The 20928-nt window shown below is 36.8% G+C and overlaps 1 protein-coding gene across 1 annotated transcript in view; it reads right to left on the bottom strand.

Annotated features, from left to right (window-relative positions):
- LOC144972239 (uncharacterized) overlaps nt 1-20928 on the bottom strand; it is a 318601-nt gene that overhangs the window by 35672 nt on the left and 262001 nt on the right. Inside the window, exons 96-101 of the mRNA XM_078913282.1 lie at nt 9480-9735; nt 6480-6590; nt 5612-5833; nt 4485-4657; nt 1296-1356; nt 325-502 (exon numbers count right to left, since the gene is read on the bottom strand). Of these exons, the coding sequence (XP_078769408.1) occupies nt 325-502; nt 1296-1356; nt 4485-4657; nt 5612-5833; nt 6480-6590; nt 9480-9735 (1001 nt within the window). The remainder of the gene's footprint in view (nt 1-324; nt 503-1295; nt 1357-4484; nt 4658-5611; nt 5834-6479; nt 6591-9479; nt 9736-20928) is intronic.

The following is a 20928-nucleotide window of genomic DNA, read 5'->3' as shown; positions in this document are numbered from 1 at the left end:
GTTATTGATGTCTGGTGAAAATGGTAAGAAGGGACCCCCATAGCGTAGTTAGCAGAGCACTTGAATCACATGCAGATAGACTGGTTTCAATCCTATGTACAGTCAAGATTTCTTTTCTGACTCCTTATTCAACCAGCAGTGATTGAACAGCTGGGTCTGTAACATCTGGTGGAAAGTTCTCTGCCATAGAGTAGCGTTCTATTCAAAGTGTGGCAATCAATTGCTATTGTCTGATGCCTAAGAAACCAGGATGAAGTCCAGCACTGTGGGCTTTATTGATCTGAAGGAATACTTTAGATGAATGTGTAAACAATGTGGCCCTACCATGTCCCACATCCAGGAAACCATCCAGTACATCAGAGTTCCAACCCCACTGATCTGCTGGAGTTGTTTTTCCTTCTGGACTCGTTCATTGATGATGTAGAGGATGAAACCGCAGGGGATGAAGCTGAAAGCCAGAACCACCATGATGGATATACCAGAATCTGCCGCGTCATTCTCTCTGGAATGGAAGACGGTGGGTAGTGGTAGGTCGTGAAGATGATGGTGGTGATGATGATGATGACGGTGATGGTGGTGGTAATGCTGAGGATGGTGTTGGTGGCGGTGGTGATGAGTGGTGGCAATGATCACAGTGATGGTGATGATTATGGTGGTGGAATGACAGTAGTAAATGGTGGCAGAGAGATGGTGATGGTGTTGGTAATGATGGTAGTAAATGGTGGTGGAGTGATGGTGTTGGTAATGATGGTAGTAAATGGTGGTGGAGTGATGGTGTTGGTAATGATGGTAGTAAATGGTGTTGGTAATGATGGTAGTAAATGGTGGTGGAGTGATGGTGGTGGTAATGATGGTAGTAAATGGTGTTGGTAATGATGGTAGTAAATGGTGGTGGAGTGATGGTGTTGGTAATGATGGTAGTAAATGGTGTTGGTAATGATGGTAGTAAATGGTGTTGGTAATGATGGTAGTAAATGGTGGTGGAGTGATGGTGTTGGTAATGATGGTAGTAAATGGTGGTGGAGTGATGGTGGTGGTAATGATGGTAGTAAATGGTGGTGGTAATGATGGTAGTAAATGGTGTTGGTAATGATGGTAGTAAATGGTGGTGGTAATGATGGTAGTAAATGGTGGTGGTAATGATGGTAGTAAATGGTGGTGGTAATGATGGTGTTGGTAATGATGGTAGTAAATGGTGTTGGTAATGATGGTAGTAAATGGTGTTGGTAATGGTAATACGGTGATAGTGAGGATGATGATGATGGTAGTGATATGATGATATAAGTATAGCTTACAGTGTCTTGAGTGTTAGAGGAGATCGTCCCAGCCTAATCGGGTGGTTGATGGTTGTGATACCTGGGATGTAAACATGGATGATTTGGGGGGGGGGGGGGGGGGGGGGGGGGGGTGTCATTAGTCACAAATGTGGTAATAGTAGTCTCCGAACAAAGGAACCAAACATCAAACATGACACAATGTTGTACCTATAGAGATCAATCAGACATAACAACTAGTGTATTTGTTCTAAAACTCTGGAAATGCAGGTATGTTAATGTGATTCTTGTGACTTCTGAGTTTCCATAACTGTTCTATACAATCATGGGGGGGGGGGGGGGAAGCACTACTAGCTTCCACGAAAAGGGACCTGGATTAATCCCAGGTGGAGTCAAATTTTTTCTTCGGACCTCCCTGTTGTCCACACATCAGTGATTGTAGATCCGGCAAAAGGTACTTTGCGATACAATACAATAGTGTCCTATCCAAAGGGTATCAAGCAATTGCTATTGTCCGTTTCATGCTATAGAAGCCTGGACAGTCGTCGGCTCCATGGACCTTTTGGCTCTGAGGGACTACTATTACTCTATACATTCCTATCACAGACGACTACCAAGCTATACATTCCTATCACAGACTACTACCAATCTATACATTCCTATCACAGACTACTACCACTCTATACGTTCCTATCACAGACTACTACCACTCTATACATTCCTATCACAGACTACTACCAATCTATACATTCCTATCACAGACTACTACCACTCTATACATTCCTATCACAGACTACTACCAATCTATACATTCCTATCACAGACTACTACCAATCTATACATTCCTATCACAGACTACTACCACTTTATACATTCCTATCACAGACTACTACCAATCTATACATTCCTATCACAGTCTACTACCAATCTATACATTCCTATCACAGACTACTACCAATCTATACATTCCTATCACAGACTACTACCAATCTATACATTCCTATCACAGATTACTACCAATCTATACATTCCTATCACAGACTACTACCAATCTATACATTCCTATCACAGATTACTACCACGATACATTCCTATCACAGATTACTACCACGATACATTCCTATCACAGATTACTACCACGATACATTCCTATCACAGACTACTACCACTCTATACATTCCCATCACAGATTACTACCACTCTATACATTCCTATCACAGACTACTACCAATCTATACATTCCTATCACAGATTACTACCACGATACATTCCTATCACAGACTACTACCACTCTATACATTCCTATCACAGACTACTACCAATCTATACATTCCTATCACAGACTACTACCAATCTATACATTCCTATCACAGACTACTACCAATCTATACATTCCTATCACAGATTACTACCAATCTATACATTCCTATCACAGACTACTACCAATCTATACATTCCTATCACAGATTACTACCACAATACATTCCTATCTCAGATTACTACCACGATACATTCCTATCACAGATTACTACCACTCTATACATTCCCATCACAGATTACTACCACGATACATTCCTATCACAGACTACTACCACGATACATTCTACCACGATACATTCCTATCACAGATTACTACCACGATACATTCCTATCACAGACTACTACCACTTTATACATTTCTATCACAGATTACTACCACTCTATACATTCCCATCACAGATTACAACCAATCTATACATTCCTATCACAGATTACTACCAATCTATACATTCCTATCACAGATTACTACCACGATACATTCCTATCACAGACTACTACCAATCTATACAATCCTATCACAGAAAACTACCACTCTATACATTCCTATCACAGATTACTACCACAATACATTCCTATCACAGACAACTACCACTCTATACTTTCCTATCACAGATTACTACCACAATACATTCCTATCACAGACTACTACCACAATACATTCCTATCACAGATTACTACCACAATACATTCCTATCACAGACAACTACCACTCTAACATTCCTATCACAGACAACTACCACTCTATACATTCCTATCACAGACAACTACCACTCTATACATTCCAATCACAGACAACTACCACTCTATACATTCCTATCACAGACAACTACCACTCTATACATTCCTATCACAGACAACTACCACTCTATACATTCCTATCACAGATTACTACCACTCTATACATTCCTATCACAGACAACTACCACGATATACATTCCTATCACAGACAACTACCACTCTATACATTCCTATCACAGACAACTACCACTCTATACATTCCTATCACAGACAACTACCACTCTATACATTCCTATCACAGGCTACTACCACAATACATTCCTATCACAGATTACTACCACTCTATACATTCCTATCACAGACAACTACCACTCTATACATTCCTATCACAGATTACTACCACAATACATTCCTATCAGAGAATGACTCAATATCAAAAGTGAGCCTATTTTATTTAAAAAGTGACTTTTATATCACAAGATATCCATTAAATGTGCTCAAAGCGATATAGATGAAGTCCTAAGCCAACAGCATTACCATAGGGTACGATGAGAAGCCATGTCTGTCAATTGCTATGATAATTTTTTCCCAGAGAGAGACAATGTTGCTACCAACCAAGTACTCATTTTACACCTGAGAATAGTGCAGCTATGTGGTCTAGTAGTATTACACTCACTTTTGGATAGGAAGGTCCTGGGTTCGAGCCTCGCTCGGCGCATAGTTGAGTCCTTGAAAAAGGCTCTTTACTCACATTCTCTCACCGTACTCATGTATAAAATGAGTACCTGGCCGTTGACAGCTTTGTCTCTGTCAGAAAAAAACTTAATATCGCCTAACAGGTGTCATGTCTTGTTCCAGATGTTACGTGTTGTTGTTGGTCAGGGACCCTTTGTAAAGCGCTTTGAGCACGTTTAGTGGAAATTGCACTCTATAAAAGCTCAAGTTGAAAGCTGATATTATGAGTAAAGATCCTAGGGATTGGAACCAAGGACCTACAGGTCACATGCCTTGTGTCCTACAACAAATTTGTGTGTTTTCATGACTATTCTGTACAGTCCTGTCATAAAAAAGACTAAATTATATATGAACCATTTGTACAAAACTGAAGGAAGTTGGGAAAATGATGCATGTCAAACTTTCCAAAGTCCCTACCGTATTCCTCAGGGTTTTCATAGAACGGCAGGTTCGCCCGTAGGATACTGTTGCTGAGTCCACTAAAGAATGAGGGCATGGCATGATAACCTTTACTGTTAAACCAGGCATACGGTTCATATTCTGCTGGGTCGTCTTCCTCAAATGCTTTCTCTATGGACCAGCCACCAAACCTGGGTACATCGTATCAATGATAATGATTATGATGATCATCATAATAATAAAAATGTCTAAAATAAGAAGAAGAAGAAGAATAAATAAGAAATAGAAGAAGAAGAAGAAGAAGAAGAAGAAGAAGAAGAAGAAGAAGAAGAAGAAGAAGAAGAAGAAGAAGAAGAAGAAGAAGAAGAAGAAGAAGAAGAAGAAGAAGAAGAAGAAGAAGAAGAAGAAGGAGGAGGATGAGGATGAGGAGGTGGTGGTGGTGGTGGTGCAGTCGTGTGTGAAGGAGGAAAAATAGAGAAAAATTTAAACAATCACGGTCATAAGGAAAGAAAACTTCCTCTGACAGCATTCAATCACCTTTCAAAGAAAAATATTTATTTCGCATTATTTTTTCCGGTTGACTTTCTTGACTTTCAAACGGAAACAAAGAAAACGTAGAGAGGAAAATAATCAAACGGATAAATGCATGTGTGTCAGTAGCAAAATAGAGAGAAATGGCCCGGTCTGTCACACGCTGTGCGTGTTATTTGATTACTGCCTACACGTGTATTCTACGACTCACGACAAGACATTGCCACCCCCTTCTCTCTGTGGCACAGTAGGCAGTGAATACATCCACTTCTAGGGGAGCGTTTAGGTTGAATGATAATGTACCTGGCTGACTAATTTGTTTTGACTTTGACGCGATAAATAAAAATTTTCCTTTTTTTAAAAAAAGTCTGCATTCAAAACGGAATAAAACCTGATTTTTTTTCCAAGCATGAAATCAAACTCTTTTATTTTCTTTTTTTGTTGGTTCTTTTTTTTGACGTTATGAATTATATTTTTACTTTTAATTATAAATTTTTTTTTAAATGTCAGCACTTAACAGAATATATCGAGCAAAATCATACTGTTGGAAATCCGACAATTACAGACCTGACTCACACAAGTATACAGACAGAGCACACACATACACCCCATACCTCTTGTCCTTATAATCCTTGAAAGTACGTAGGATATAGTTGGGTATATTGTAGTCATCCATGTTTTGAAGATACAAGTCATTGGGGAGTGTCTGTTCTTCTACAATCATTTCCTGTCCGTCAATTTTGTGATATTCTTGCATGGCCTCCTTACAACTGATCACGTACAATGGTTTCTTGATCACATAAGGCCCTGTGCCCTTGTCACAGCTTGGCTTCACTCTGTTCATTTCATACACACACAAAAAAAACCCACCAAATATATAAATATTTATATATACATAGTAGTTTGGAGTCATTCTATTCTTTAATATTAAAGGAAAGTTAAAAATTGCCTCCTATCCTTTGGAAAGAATGCTACTTTCTTGCAAAGTACTCTCTGACAGATCACAGAAAGGACAAACAAGATTTGGACTGCAGGCCTACTTGATGGTCCCAATGCTTGTGACCAACGAGTTCCGCCAACTGAACTGTCAAGATCCCATGATAACCCACCATCTAAGATTTCAATAGAGTGTAGAAATGATAAGGCCAATCTCTTAAGTGTCATACAAATCATGTAAAAGTCACTAAAAATGAATAAAGACATTTCCTTGTTTGAACTGGACACTGAGGACGGCCCTGTTATCCAGTCATGATCCTGGATCAATGACACCAATACATCTTCCTGTTATCCAGTCATGATCCTGGATCAATGACACCAATACATCTCATTAACTTTTTGTGACTAAATAAATAATTACACTATGAATTTGACACATTGTGTGGATCTGTTTTATGTAGGCTAAGAAATATTGATAAACAAATTGCATTCATCCTCCCCCCCCCCCCCACCTTCTCTCTCTCTCACCCACACATGAATACATACAATCGGTTGGCCTGATCCACGTCTGCCATACAAGAGGTTCCCACACCAATTGTTGAGTTCCTGAAAGTGTCCGTCAATCTGGCAGCTTTGGATGAATCCTCTGCCTTTTGTCTGTAAAATAAATAGAATTAGTCGGTTGTGTGTGTCAACACAATTTATATGGAGCCTTGAGGTTAGAAAACATCACAAACCTAATGTATTTTTCAACATCACCTTGAGAAACATACATTTCCAACAATCCTATTTTTGTTTTTGTTTTTTTTTTGTTTGTTTGTTGCTTACGGTCTCTTCCAACACAATTGAGGTTATATGAGAGACCGCTGAAACAAAAAAACAAGCAATCTAACAAAAATAGTACAAATGTAAATCAAAATCATAACCTAAAGATATCATAAGCTAAATTATAAATAACCAAGAACAAACAGGCAGAAGATTTACAGAAAAAAAAAATCCCCTGTCAAAAATACAATCACAAACCAAAGAAGCAGGATAGGCTAGTAAAGAGAAGAAGAAACGACATCACTATCGGATCGTACACCCATACGAACATCATAGGTATATGATTCAAGGGTGATGCTCCCATCCAACCACCCGCCAACAATCCTATTAATACTAACGAAAGAGTGAAAATGGAGGCTTGGTATGGGAACAAACAGACATCAGCACAACAATGCACAAATAAACATGGAAAACAAATACAATAAAATGCAAAATAACTCGTATCGTCTGTACTCAATGGTGGTTGCAACCTGTTTGTTTTGTTCCCATACCAAGCCTCTCCATTATCACTCTTTCGTTAGAATTTTCACGATCACTAGCTTCAGGCAGCCCGCATTGTTTTCAACAATGAAGACTTGGCAATGACTGAACCAGTGAGACTGTATATCCAAGAGACAAATGGAAACAATTTGAATTCTTTCTTGACAGTCTAGTCTGTAGTACATCTTGAAAGCTCTCAATATTCCTCAAAAACTTGATTAAAATTTTCTAACATGCACTTCTGAATTAAGTCTTCAAAAATCAATTGAATACAAAGCAATCTGTTACCTAAACAAAGATATCAAAAATATTCCATAACTTTACTTTCGTGTCAAGTGACGGTGGGCACCTTTTTTCCATTAGTTTAATTTTATTTCTTCCTTTTTTAAAAAAAAATATTTTTTGTTTGTTTTGTTTTTTGTTTATTCTCTGTCTATTCCTTTTTTAGGTGTGTGTGTCTGTAACAAATAAAGACAAATCTTATCATACATCTGAATTTTTCCATCAGTAAATTATCAAAATAAATGAAACAAAAAGTTATAAGATGGGAATATCCCACAGCAAAGCACCACTTAGATCTTGTTTTGGTTTGTTTTTAAGGGTTTTACGGCGCTTGCAACACATTTAGGTTATATCAGCGCCAGTAAAAAGGAAGAAAATGGGATAGTAAAAAGTTCCAGAATTACAATTAAAGCACCCAAGAAAAAGTAAGACAAAGGGGAATTGAGAACAAATAGGGATCAGATGTAGATTCCAAGAGCATACCACCAATGTACTAAGTTTGAAATCACCTACAAGTCTCATCCAGACACAAGCACAAATCCCAACAAAGAGGAACACACTCAAATGCTTACATTATACATTAAAAATAACAAATATAATAATACACAACAGAGAGACGATTTACAAGGAAAAAAATATCATCTCCCAAAACAATAACTATGCATTTGACTGTTTCCCTCCCAGCTAGGATTCGGCCAGTGCCAGGACAAAACCAAGTAATCTCATTCCGAGACAAAGACAGAAAGCATGTTGGATAACAGATATAAGGGGATAGAAGACACAGTATGTACCTCCCTGCCCGCTATGGGAGCCACTTAGATCCAACTACACCCTAAATAATGACACAATGGAACAAGCTACAGAAAAATTCATATTTAGGCATCATTATACATGAAAACCTAAAATAACAAGCACACATCAACAAAATAATAAATAAAGCTAATACAGTGCTAGGGTTCATTAAAAGGAACATCAGACATTGGTGTACAAACTGCCTACATGCCACTTGTGAGATCAATTCCAGTTGAGTTTGGGACCCACAACTACAAAATAAAACCAATTGAAGCTGTCCATTTGTCTTCAATGACTACAGCCCTCATAGCAGCGTAACAGAAATGATCACACAGCTCAGATGTACTCCATTACAAGAGAGAAGGAAAGAACAACGCTTAACTCTCATGTTCAAAATTACAAATAAAATGACAGCCATCTTACCAGAACAACTAGACTTACAACAAAATTCACAAATTCAATGAAAAAAAAAATGGTGATAAAAATATAAAGTGAGTAGATGTGACTCATATATAAGGGAACAACACAAAACAAACAACGTTTCGGCCCTTGGCCTTCGTCAGGAGACAGTAAACAAAAAACACAAACAAATATGTAAATTTACAAAATATCACATTTTGTCAAATGTGGAAATAAAGTTAATGTGAGGAAAGGGCGTCGAGTGTTGATGCAAGAAGTGGCGCGAGATAAGGAGAGAGAGAGAGAGAGGGGGGGGGGGGGGGGGGGGGAGAGAAAGAATGAGAGAGAGAGAGAGAGAGAGAGAGAATGGAGAGGATGTGTATATGTTTGTGTATGTGTGTCCGTGTGCAAAAAAAACCCCACTCTAAACCATTGAAACCTCAATCTACAACTCAAACATCTTCAAATATTCATTAGCAACCCACACTATCAAAGACAGGAACACTCTTCCCGAATCATGTGTGAACACAACCGATTTAGACACAACGAAGATTATCAAAATTCTTCACCTAAACAAAAAATGGCTGTTGCGACATTCAACAACTCTCTCCGCCCTCGGATAAAAATACTCAGAATTGGGTCGACTTCGAGTAATGTTCAAATTCAGATCATTTGACATGGATCAACATATAGAGTCATACAACCCCCCCCCCCCTTCCACACACACACACACACAGAAACATACATATAATAACAAAATCAACTCACTGTAGGAAGGTGTAGGTATTTTTCCCATACAGAACAGGATCGAGGACCAGCGGCCTCTGGTCTCCTTCGTCGGGACGGATGGTAGAGAATCCAATGGCCACCATGAACGCCAAAAGTGGGAGGATAACACAGGTGAGAAGCATCCTCCAATTCCTACGGTAATGATGGAAACGTTTGAGGAGGAGAGCCATGGCCTGGGCCCACACCAGGGACCCTCCACTACAACGTTTCTTGGTGTCCACCGACGGTTGATGATCTGGGTAGGATTTAATAATCATTCACATTTGGTTTATAATATCAAACCTTTATTTAATAATCATTCACATTTGGTTTATAATATCAAACCTTTATTTCACAATCATTCATTTTTTAAGAAAAACAAGTTTTAACACACACACTGACATTGTGTGATGAACGAAACGTGGCTTGGACATTATTATTGTAAAAGTTGAGGGAAGGTTGACCACTTTCTTTGCTACAGCCAAATGTTCTATGATATTGTATTGTGTCATCACAGAATACATGACAAAATTATGTCCTAAATCATTGAGATTTTTTAATAGCTTTTTTATTTTTATAGAGCGCAATATCCACTAAATGTGCTCAGAGTGCTTTACAAGGGCTCCCTGGTCAACAGCAACATTTAACATGTCTACGGCCTGTCTCACGAAGAATGTGCTCAACTCTTAGTGATTAGTACCAGGAAGTGCATAAACTGTTATCGTCACAATTTTTACATGACACACATCAACACCTACCATGCATCATATGGACACACACACACACACATCATGCTGTTAATTCATGCAATTGATTCAAAATGAAGGGAAAATAAGAGTTCTATTCAATTGAGACCATGCAGTCAATATAGAAAGCCCATCACAATAGAGTTATATTTTGTTATTTAGGGTAAAACACGTTTCCTACGTAACCAAACCATTATCCATTGTCATCTCAATGTGTAGTTATCCATTGTCATCTCAATGTAGTTATCCATTGTCATCTCCTTTAACAGTTGTGTCATATCAATATGTAGTTATCCATTGTCATCTCCTTTAACAGGTGTGTCATATCAATGTGTAGTTATCCATTGTCATCTCCTTTAACAGGTGTGTCATATCAATATGTAGTTATCCATTGTCATCTCAATGTGTAGTTATCCATTGTCATCTCAATGTGTAGTTATCCATTGTCATCTCCTTTAACAGTTGTGTCATATCAATATGTAGTTATCCATTGTCATCTCCTTTAACAGGTGTGTCATATCAATGTGTAGTTATCCATTGTCATCTCCTTTAACACGTGTGTCATATCAATGTGTAGTTATCCATTGTCATCTCCTTTAACAGGTGTGTCATATCAATGTGTAGTTATCCATTGTCATCTCCTTTAACATGTGTGTCATGTCCATGTGTAGTTATCCATTGTCATCTCAATGTGTAGTTAGTTATCCATTGTCATCTCAATGTGTAGTTAGTTATCCATTGTCATCTCAATGTGTAGTTAGTTATCCATTGTCATCTCAATGTGTAGTTATCCATTGTCATCTCCTTTAACCATCCAATGCATTTAAAATAGGACGACAATTTTGCCTATGACAAAATCCATAATATGTCACAGCTCATGTCTAATGGGTAATATCTCAAGATAAAGAGAAAGCCACAACATAAAAATGTAACAATTAAATAATCAGAGAGAGGAAATTATAGACTTGATCAAACTCTTATCATTCTACTCAATAAAAGAGATGAACTTATCCTACGTTTCCGGTTTGTTTTTGTTTGTTTTTTTCTGAAGGGGGAAAGGGGGGGTTGGGAGTCCTCTGATAGCTCAAAGCACTCGCTTCACGAACAAAGGGACTGAGATCAATCCTGGGTAAGGGTGGGATTTCCTTCTATCCCCCCCCCCCCCCCTTTCCCGCCAGCAGTGATTAGGTAGCTCTGTTAGAGCTAGTAGATAGTACTTCATGACAGACTGGTATCCGGTCCTAAGGGTAGCAAGTAATTGCTATTGTCTGCTTTCATGCTATCGATAGAAAGCAGAATAAACTCTGGTTCCATGGGAAGGAGGGAGTACTTTGATATATTTTCCATTTTCATCACAAATGGTCACACAGGCCTATCAACCTGTGGTTAATACACACGACTAGGTCCAACATATAAACAATGAGAGAAAAGCCAGGTGGTGGCCATGCTACAGGTCAAGGGAATACCTACAGGAATGACTCGGAAAGCTAAATTGATACCAAGCTGCTAGAAGCTGTGGACTGTAAAAAGTAATAAACAAAATTGTATATAACAGCTTCAAAGAAAGAACAAAATACCAAACACAGAACGTTTCAGGCTCAAAACCCTCCTTCAGCCAATAAGAAAAACAATGAAAACATAAATACATTAATTAAAAAAAACAGATTCTTGGTTGTCGATCTGATTTTTAGTCACGTATTTATGGTTTGTTTTTGTTGTTGTTGGCTGAAGAAGGGTTTGGAGCATGAAACATTTCAAGTTTGGTATTTTGTTCTGTTATAAAGCTGTTATATTCATTATTGTTTATTAGGGACGGACACTAATGGAAATGATAGGGGTAGGGGATGGAGATGAAATCTGTACTTGCATGTAAACAAGAATAAAAGAAAAAAAAGAGTAAAGATGAAGGAGAGAGAATGAGGATGATGCTTATGATGAGATGGAGAAGGAAAAGGAGGAGGAAGTGGAAGAAATAAGGATCTTAAAAGAGAGGGGAAGTTGTTGATGACAAGAAAATGTGTTGGTTGGAAGATGCCATCAGAGTACTGTCACTTAGAATCAATGGTAGGGAATGCTGGGATGAGATTGTAATTAAATAGAAATCATTGAAGACACGTAAGCAATGAGGTGACAACAACCATCATGATGATAGCAATCACAATGATAACAATGACAATGATAACGATGACAATGATAACCATGATGATGATAATAATGACAATGATAACCGTGATGATGATCAACATGACAATGACAACAATGACAATGATAACCATGATGATGATAACAATGACAATGACAACGATGACAATGATAACCATCGTGATGATAATAATGACAATGATAACCGTGATGATGATAACAATGACAATGATAACCATGATGATGATAACAATGATAACCGTGATGATAACAATGACAACGATGACAATGATAACCATGATGATGATTAAAATGACAATGACAACGATAACCATGATGATGATAATAATGACAATGATAACCGTGATGATGATAAAAATGACAATGACAACGATGACAATGATAACCATCATGATAATAATGACAATGATAACCGTGATGATGATAACAATGACGGTTATCATGATGATAACAATGACAATGATAACCGTGATGATGATAACAATGACAATGATGATAACAATGACAATGATAACCATGATGATGATAACAATGACAACGATTACAATGATAAACATGACAAGGATGACAATGATAACCATGATGATGATAACAATGACAATGACAACGATAACCATGATGATGATAACAATGACAACCGTGATGATGATAACAATGACAACGATAACCATGATGATGATAACAATGACAACGATGACAATGATAACCATGATGATGAAAACAATGACAACCATGATGATGATAACAATGATAACCGTGATGATAACAATGCACTGCGTGGAATCAGCGCTATTTCAGTTGGAACTCCCAAGGGACCAATAACCCTCCCTGCTCGCTACCTGCATGAGGTCATTGGAGTTCAACTGGTATCAGGCAGTGCCTTGTCCAATGGGGGCAATTATGGATATTTATGGTCTTATAATATGTCTGTATAGCGGGAAAACAATAACAGACTCTTTCACTTTATTATTTTGATTTGAAAAATCAGTTGTCTTTCTAAACATCAGTGAAAATTTGACATTCTTGTGGTTAATAGTTTTCTTTGAATATCACAAATTGTTGATCTAATTTTAAGCGCTTGTAAATTATGGTGCACTTAAATAAAAAATTTGTTATTCAAAACTCAGCGGCAGTATCTCAAGAATTTTAATAAATATCAAAAGTACATATATGCATCTATGTTCCTGTGCAATATTATCATATTGGCAGTTGATTTTCTTGATTTATTCATAGTTTTGTAAGTTCTGTATATTGTTTTTACCAATTCCGTTCCTCTCAAACAGTTGTGTTGATCATAACAGTAAACTGATATGATTTATGTCTTTATGTGGTAAAATAACTCATAAAGATAATATTTTATTGACCAGTAAAGACTAAAAACCAATATTGTGTATGATGTCAATATCTCAATTTACTATCAATCTGCCTATAAAGTATGACTTCTTTACAAGAAAAAAATCAATCACCCAACAAGGTTACTGGACATGCTACAAATATTGCAGTATCAATCATCAATTACAACTAACACTAAGCACTGGTACTGTTAAATTAAATGATTTGCTCAAACAGACAGACATAGTATGTGGACAAAAGAGGATTCAAAATTACGAGGGCATATAGTTTATTCCAAGTAGTAACCTTTATCTCTTTATTGACCAACTATATTCAAAACGATCACACTGTCCACATAGGTTATATAGAATCATTTCCTTTCTTCCAAGAATACACATTTAGTCAATGTCTTATAAAGTCATCTGATATACCATTGAACTCCAGTCAGTCAAATTTAGAGATAAAACAATTGAATAACAACCAGAGTCAAATCAGTACAACACCACAGGCATACCACAGCAAGATCATTTAATTTTTGGGAAATCACTGCCATATATATCTGGACGCTTCAGTCTATAAAAAGTTAACACATTCACTTGTGCACAAAAGGAGAACTTGAACTTACATTATATTTCTTATTCAACATGCAAGAATACCCTAAACATTGACACCTATATGACACTATAAAGTCGGCATTTCCTGAGACAACCACACAAAAGCAGTACCGTATACATCTTCAAACTATAATGCCCAACAGTCATAAAAAAATATAATTTTGACTTGAATCGTAAGGGATTTAAGTATAGAAAAAAGTTATCAAGCCATTAAAAAGTTGGCATTCAAATGTGCCCAAAACTCATAATATTTAAATCAGTTAAAAAATAATATTAGTATATTTTCGTCTAATGGTTTATATTTTATTCCTAAACTGATATTTGGACATAATTCATGGCATGGAATACTATGAGAGAGAAAATGAGGATCTCACCAAGTCATGCCAAATAAGAAATTTACAATAAAAAATTCATATCTTTTAAGGTTTTACTGCCCGGACGACAAAACTTGGCATGTGTCAAGATCATCATTTTTACTTTATAATGATGCTTGTTTCAATCATTTTCTGACGCTGGGAATTAAATTATTGATATGCAAATTACAACAAATTAATTTCATTGATAGCTCAAAAACCACTAAATTGACACCTCTCTTATGAGCAGCCTTAAGAGGATACATTATTATCAACCATGGCATATGATGAAAGAAACCCTTGCTTTGCTTGTGGTGAGGGAACAATTTTCATATTTGTGTTAGCAACTGAGCAATACCATGAAATATTGCAACAATTAATTACCATCAGCGGCATCACAGATTCCTACTGACCGTTACCTGTTCCACCCATGGGCTGACCCCACTAATGGGGTCAGGTTGACCTAGCACTGAAATACCGCTCAGAGGGGAAAATGCCACGCAGTGAATGACAAAGATGACAATGATAACCATGATGATGATGATAACAATGACAATGATAACCATGATGATGATGATAACAATGACAATAATAACCATGATGATGATAACAATGACAATGATAACCATGATGATGATAACAATGACAATGATGATGATAATGACAACGACAACGATAACCATGATGATGATAACAATGACAACGATGACAATAATAACCATGATGATGATAACAATGACAATGATAACCATGATGATGATAACAATGACAATGATAACCATGATGATGATAACAATGACAATGATAACCATGATGATGATAACAATGACAATGACAACCAAGATGATCAAACCAAAAAAATTCAAACCACCTAAGGTTTTTTTAAAAATAAATCCACTGAGTGCATTGCAGAGAAAAGCAAATATAGTGAAACAGAAAAGGTGCCAGCCATATTCAATCTTCAACCACTCAACAAGGTTAGATGTTCGGTAGGACGACAGAGATTGATTAAAATGATTATCAAATCTACAATTATTAAACATCTATCAAGATTTGGTCTCTTTTCTCACCATCACAATCATCACCAAAAAGTAGCCATTAGTCTCTTACAGTGTTTCATAACAAAAAACACTATTAGATTTGCATCACTTTTTTTTTTTCCCTTCACTTTACCAATTTAAAGACAACATTCAATTTTTACTTTAACCTTATTTATATAAATATATATCTATGTATATACACACACATACATACCATTTTCACAAAGAAAGCAGCATTAAAAATGAGTAACTCTCGATTCTCACTGGCTACAAACAATTCGGTGACTCATTCTAATCAGAGTTAATAATAGAAGAGTTAATAATAAGGTGAAGACATTGGAGACTCCAGTTATAAGATTAATGTCTGTTATTTTTCCCATATATATATATATATATATATATATATATATATATATATATATATATATATATATATATATATATATATATATGTGTGTGTGTGTGTGTTGTCAGTGTGTGAGTTCAAAGAGGGGCAGGGGAGAAAGGGTGTGAGTGTGTTTATTTTCAATATACCAGTATCGTGTAATTCCAATATCTCTGTGACTGTCTTAGATCCATTGTAAATAACAGTGTGAAATTCAATTTAATATACGAAAACAGATAAAATGGACATTTCAGGTTTCCCTTTACCAACAAAACAGGATGAATGAAAAACTACAGACGAATTTGTCTGTAGTGTCTCATTCATCCTGTTTTGTTGATAAAGGGAAACCTGAAACGTCCATTTTATCTGTTTTCGTATATTAAATTGAAGCTTACATTCAATTTCACATTGATATATATTTCTTTGAGCTTCGAGCAGCACCATTTATCTAGATCCATTGTAAGAGTTTGAACGATTCCAATGTCCTTTCCATCAATCTAGACATAGAGTCATAGGGCCTTCTATGTGCTGGTTGTATATATACAAACACCAACCACAAGTCTACCTATCTATGGAGTCTTCTCATGGTTTTTTTTTTTCTCTTAAAAATTTTTAATTCTCAATACGATTCAATAGTCTGATGTCACACCGCCGGGCAACGGCGGCCATCTTGGTTCTAAACACAGAAAATCATTACTTTCTATTTTTCATGCTGGCTCGAACTTTTCAAATGCCTTGTGATCAGAATGTGTAAAAGTCAAAACATGATCAAATGTATGTGTTTTTTTCCCCTCTGGATACCCTTTATGCCCGCCGGAGAAATATTTCATACGGGCATCCGCCATTGTTCCGATAGTTTAGAGCCAGTGTTACTAAGTTACCATGCGTCATTAGGAAGGAAGTGATGTTACGACTGTTGAAGAGTATTAAAGACTGACCTAAAAATAAAAACGTTGCAAAAAGCTCTAAAATGACCTAAACGATTAGCAGACATAGGAGTCATGTGTAGGTTGTTAGTCCAAACTTAGAAATGTGGGTGGAGCAGGCACTTATGTTGATAATAACAAGAAATGAAGTGTGTAAGAAAGTGCCAGAAGCCACAGAGAAGGTAAGATTGCAGGTTCAAGCCCCCATCGCTGCCGCGAAGTTTTTATTCTCTGTTGTCTTCTGGTACTTTCCTACTCACTGTATTTCTAGTCCATACGTAATTAATCAATCCATCTAATTCAAAAATTCACCATCTAAATGAACATTAGGAAAGAAATTAATGTGAAAAAAAAAAACTCTCAAAAAATCAAAGTGATACAAAGCTGCTAGAAGTTGTGGATTGTACAAAGTAATCAACAAAAATGTATAGAACAGCTTCAAAAAAGAACAAAATACCAAACACGGAAAGGTTTGGGCTCAAAACCCTTCTTCAGTCAACAACAAAAAAGAATAAAGACATAAATACATTCCAGTAAATTCCAGATTGACGACAGAGAAATTTCTCTGTAATGGAATGTATTTATGTCTTTATTGTTTTTTTGTTGTTGGCTGAAGAAGGGTTTTGAGCCAAAAACGTTCCGTGTTTGGTATTATGTTCTTTTTTGAAGCTGTTCTATTGATTTTTTGTTTATTCCCCAAATAAATCAGAAAACTATGATAAGGAAAATGATGACTGATTCCATAGCTAAGAGTTCTATTGATGACAAAATACAAACAACTCCCAACTACCTATGACTAAAACCTACAGTATAATCCAAGACTACAATGATAATACAGAGACAAGAAACCTTAGGGTTATTTCTATGAGTGGATTTTCTATGTCAAATAGCACTGGACTATTGATGAGATGTGTTTAAGTAAATCAGAACCCATTTCTACCCGCCATATCAATTGTACAAATACACAAAACAATGTTTACAGTGCATCAGAGAGGATTTAGTGAGAAGTAATCACCCAATTAAAGATAGAAAACTGTGAAAACCTGTGTAGCGTGGCTCAGCTGTACGGTCTTTGCTTCATAACCGAAAGGTACAGAGTTCGATCACCTGCCGCTGCGTTGCATGGCCTTGAGCAAGTCACTTTACCCTAGCTCAATTTGCGCGCTGCACTGCAGCTGATGCCTAAGTTATTCCAGTCTTCCCTTGGAATAGACCCTAGAGACAAATTTCCCTTTGGGGATGAATAAAGGGAATTTTATTTTATCCCAATTTAATTTTTATTACAACTAAACCTGATGAGCAAGAGGATGTTTACCTGACATAGATAGGCATATTCTGCTATTAAAACACGATTGCCACTCTATAAGTTTCTGGTCTCTCTATTTCAATCTGGGCTACAGCTATACAGAGGTACATATTAAATAGGTGAGACAGTATAATCTAGGAGTGACTGTTACAGAAATGAAATGACCTGCACAGATACACACACACACACAGATAGAGGTGTTAGTTGATTTACCAAAAATCTGGAATGATGGATTATGATGTATACGGGCCCCTGGTTTAAACAGGGCCCCATCATCATTCGGCGATTGAGTTGTACCAGGTCTATTGAGGACTGTATGAAGGTGGTGGTATTCAGATTTAAACAACATTATCAAATCATGTTAAAGTCAAGGATGACAACATCCAGTTATAATAGTCAATTTCATAGCATGAAGAATACTGGAATTTAACCAATTCATGAGGCTATATTGATACTTATTGCAGTCGTTATGCTACTAGTTCAAACATTAAAGAGATTTGTCCATTCTTCCTGACGAGGCAGGAAGGCTGCTCAAATAGATAGATAATTAGATAGCTAGGTGGATGGAAGTAAGTAGGTAGTAAGATCTTTCTCTCTCTCTGTCTCTCTGTATGTGTAAGTGTGTGTGTGTGTGTATGTGTAAGTGTGTGTGTGTGTATGTGTAAGTGTGTGTGTGTGTGTGATGGATTGGGTTTATGGTAATAAAGACAACGACCAGCCCCATCTCTACTATAAATCAATAAAGTATTGATTGACTAGACTGATAATGAATAGAATGAAGAATATTGACAATGATAATCAAAACTCTAGAAAACTATCATGTCAGTCAAACATTCAAAATGAAACGGATAAAACGCTAGTACAATGTACAAAACAAACAAAAAATTAAATAAATGAAACTAACCATTTCAACTATCTATGATTTATATTATATAATAGCATGAGTCAATGGGAGACAAATCAAATTCAATGGATTATCATTGAATACACTTTTTCAGAAAATGCTAAAAATCACTTGATATACTTTCATCAAGTGCTGAGTTTTGATGTGAATAAAATTGTACCAAAATTCTACAGAAATATTTCAAATGCTATAGCATGCATGCACTAGCCTGCTTTACTCGGGGAAAAAAATACACGTACTTAAAATTTGGGCCAGAAAACTCATCCCTCACATATTGACCACTGAAAACTATTCCTACCTTGGCAAAAAACAAACTGTCATACCTGAGACTTCACGAAAGTCCCTGGAAGTCTCAGGTTTAAGAGTTTTTGCCACTACAGGGGTCATTTGAATCAATCAATATTTGAGGGATGAGTTTTCTGGTCAAAATTTTAAATAAGTGTGTTATTTTCTTCTCGGACTACATGGTTATCAATCCACAACAAGACTTGGATGGGAAAGGAAGAAGGAAATCCAATGTCAAACCAATCACACACGATGTGTGTCTTTGAGCCTGTCTGTCTCTATCTTTTGTCATGAAATGATTGAATGACAATGGAAATGAGAGTAAATTGAAATCCCCTTTGGAAAGATCGTCGACGACTGGGGTTCAATACTATTTTTCCTCCTTATCTGATGTTTTGAATTGGTGTTAGACAACTGTGTTCATGGTTTGATATTGTAGTTATAATTCACTCCCCTAGCCTTTGTCAACAACAAGTTACAGTCTACCACCATTTAGACTAAACTATCATCTCTATCTCTCACTCCCCTAGCCTTTGTCAACAACAAGTTACAGTCCACCACCATTTAGACTAAACTATCATCCCTATCTCTCACTCCCCTAGCCTTTGTCAACAAGTTACAGTCTACCAACATTTAGACTAAACTATCATCTCTATCTCTCACTCCCCTAGCCTTTGTCAACAACAAGTTACAGTCCACCAACATTTAGACTAAACTATCATCTCTATCTCTCACTCCCCTAGCCTTTGTCAACAAGTTACAGTCCACCAACATTTAGACTAAACTATCATCTCTATCTCTCACTCCCCTAGCCTTTGTCAACAACAAGTTACAGTCCACCAACATTTAGACTAAACTATCATCTCTATCTCTCACTCCCCTAGCCTTTGTCAACAACAAGTTACAGTCCACCACCATTTAGACTAAACTATCATCTCTATCTCTCACTCCCCTAGCCTTTGTCAACAAGTTACAGTCTACCAACATTTAGACTAAACTATCATCTCTATCTCTCACTCCCCTAGCCTTTGTCAACAACAAGTTACAGTCCACCAACATTTAGACTAAACTATCATCTCTATCTCTCACTCCCCTAGCCTTTGTCAACAACAAGTTACAGTCCACCACCATTTAGACTAAACTATCATCTCTATCTCTCACTCCCCTAGCCTTTGTCAACAACAAGTTACAGTCCACCAACATTTAGACTAAACTATCATCTCTATCTCTCACTCCCCTAGCCTTTGTCAACAACAAGTTACAGTCTACCAACATTTAGACTAAACTATCATCTCTATCTCTCACTCCCCTAGCCTTTGTCAACAAGTTACAGTCCACCACCATTTAGACTAAACTATCATCTCTATCTCTCACTCCCCTAGCCTTTGTCAACAA

The sequence above is a fragment of the Berghia stephanieae genome, chromosome 5, assembly GCF_034508935.2.
Source record: "Berghia stephanieae isolate SIO BIC M18660-M18661 chromosome 5, UCSD_Bste_1.3, whole genome shotgun sequence".
NCBI classification, from domain to species: Eukaryota; Metazoa; Mollusca; class Gastropoda; order Nudibranchia; family Aeolidiidae; genus Berghia; species Berghia stephanieae.
This window is presented reverse-complemented; position numbering and strand designations above follow the sequence as displayed.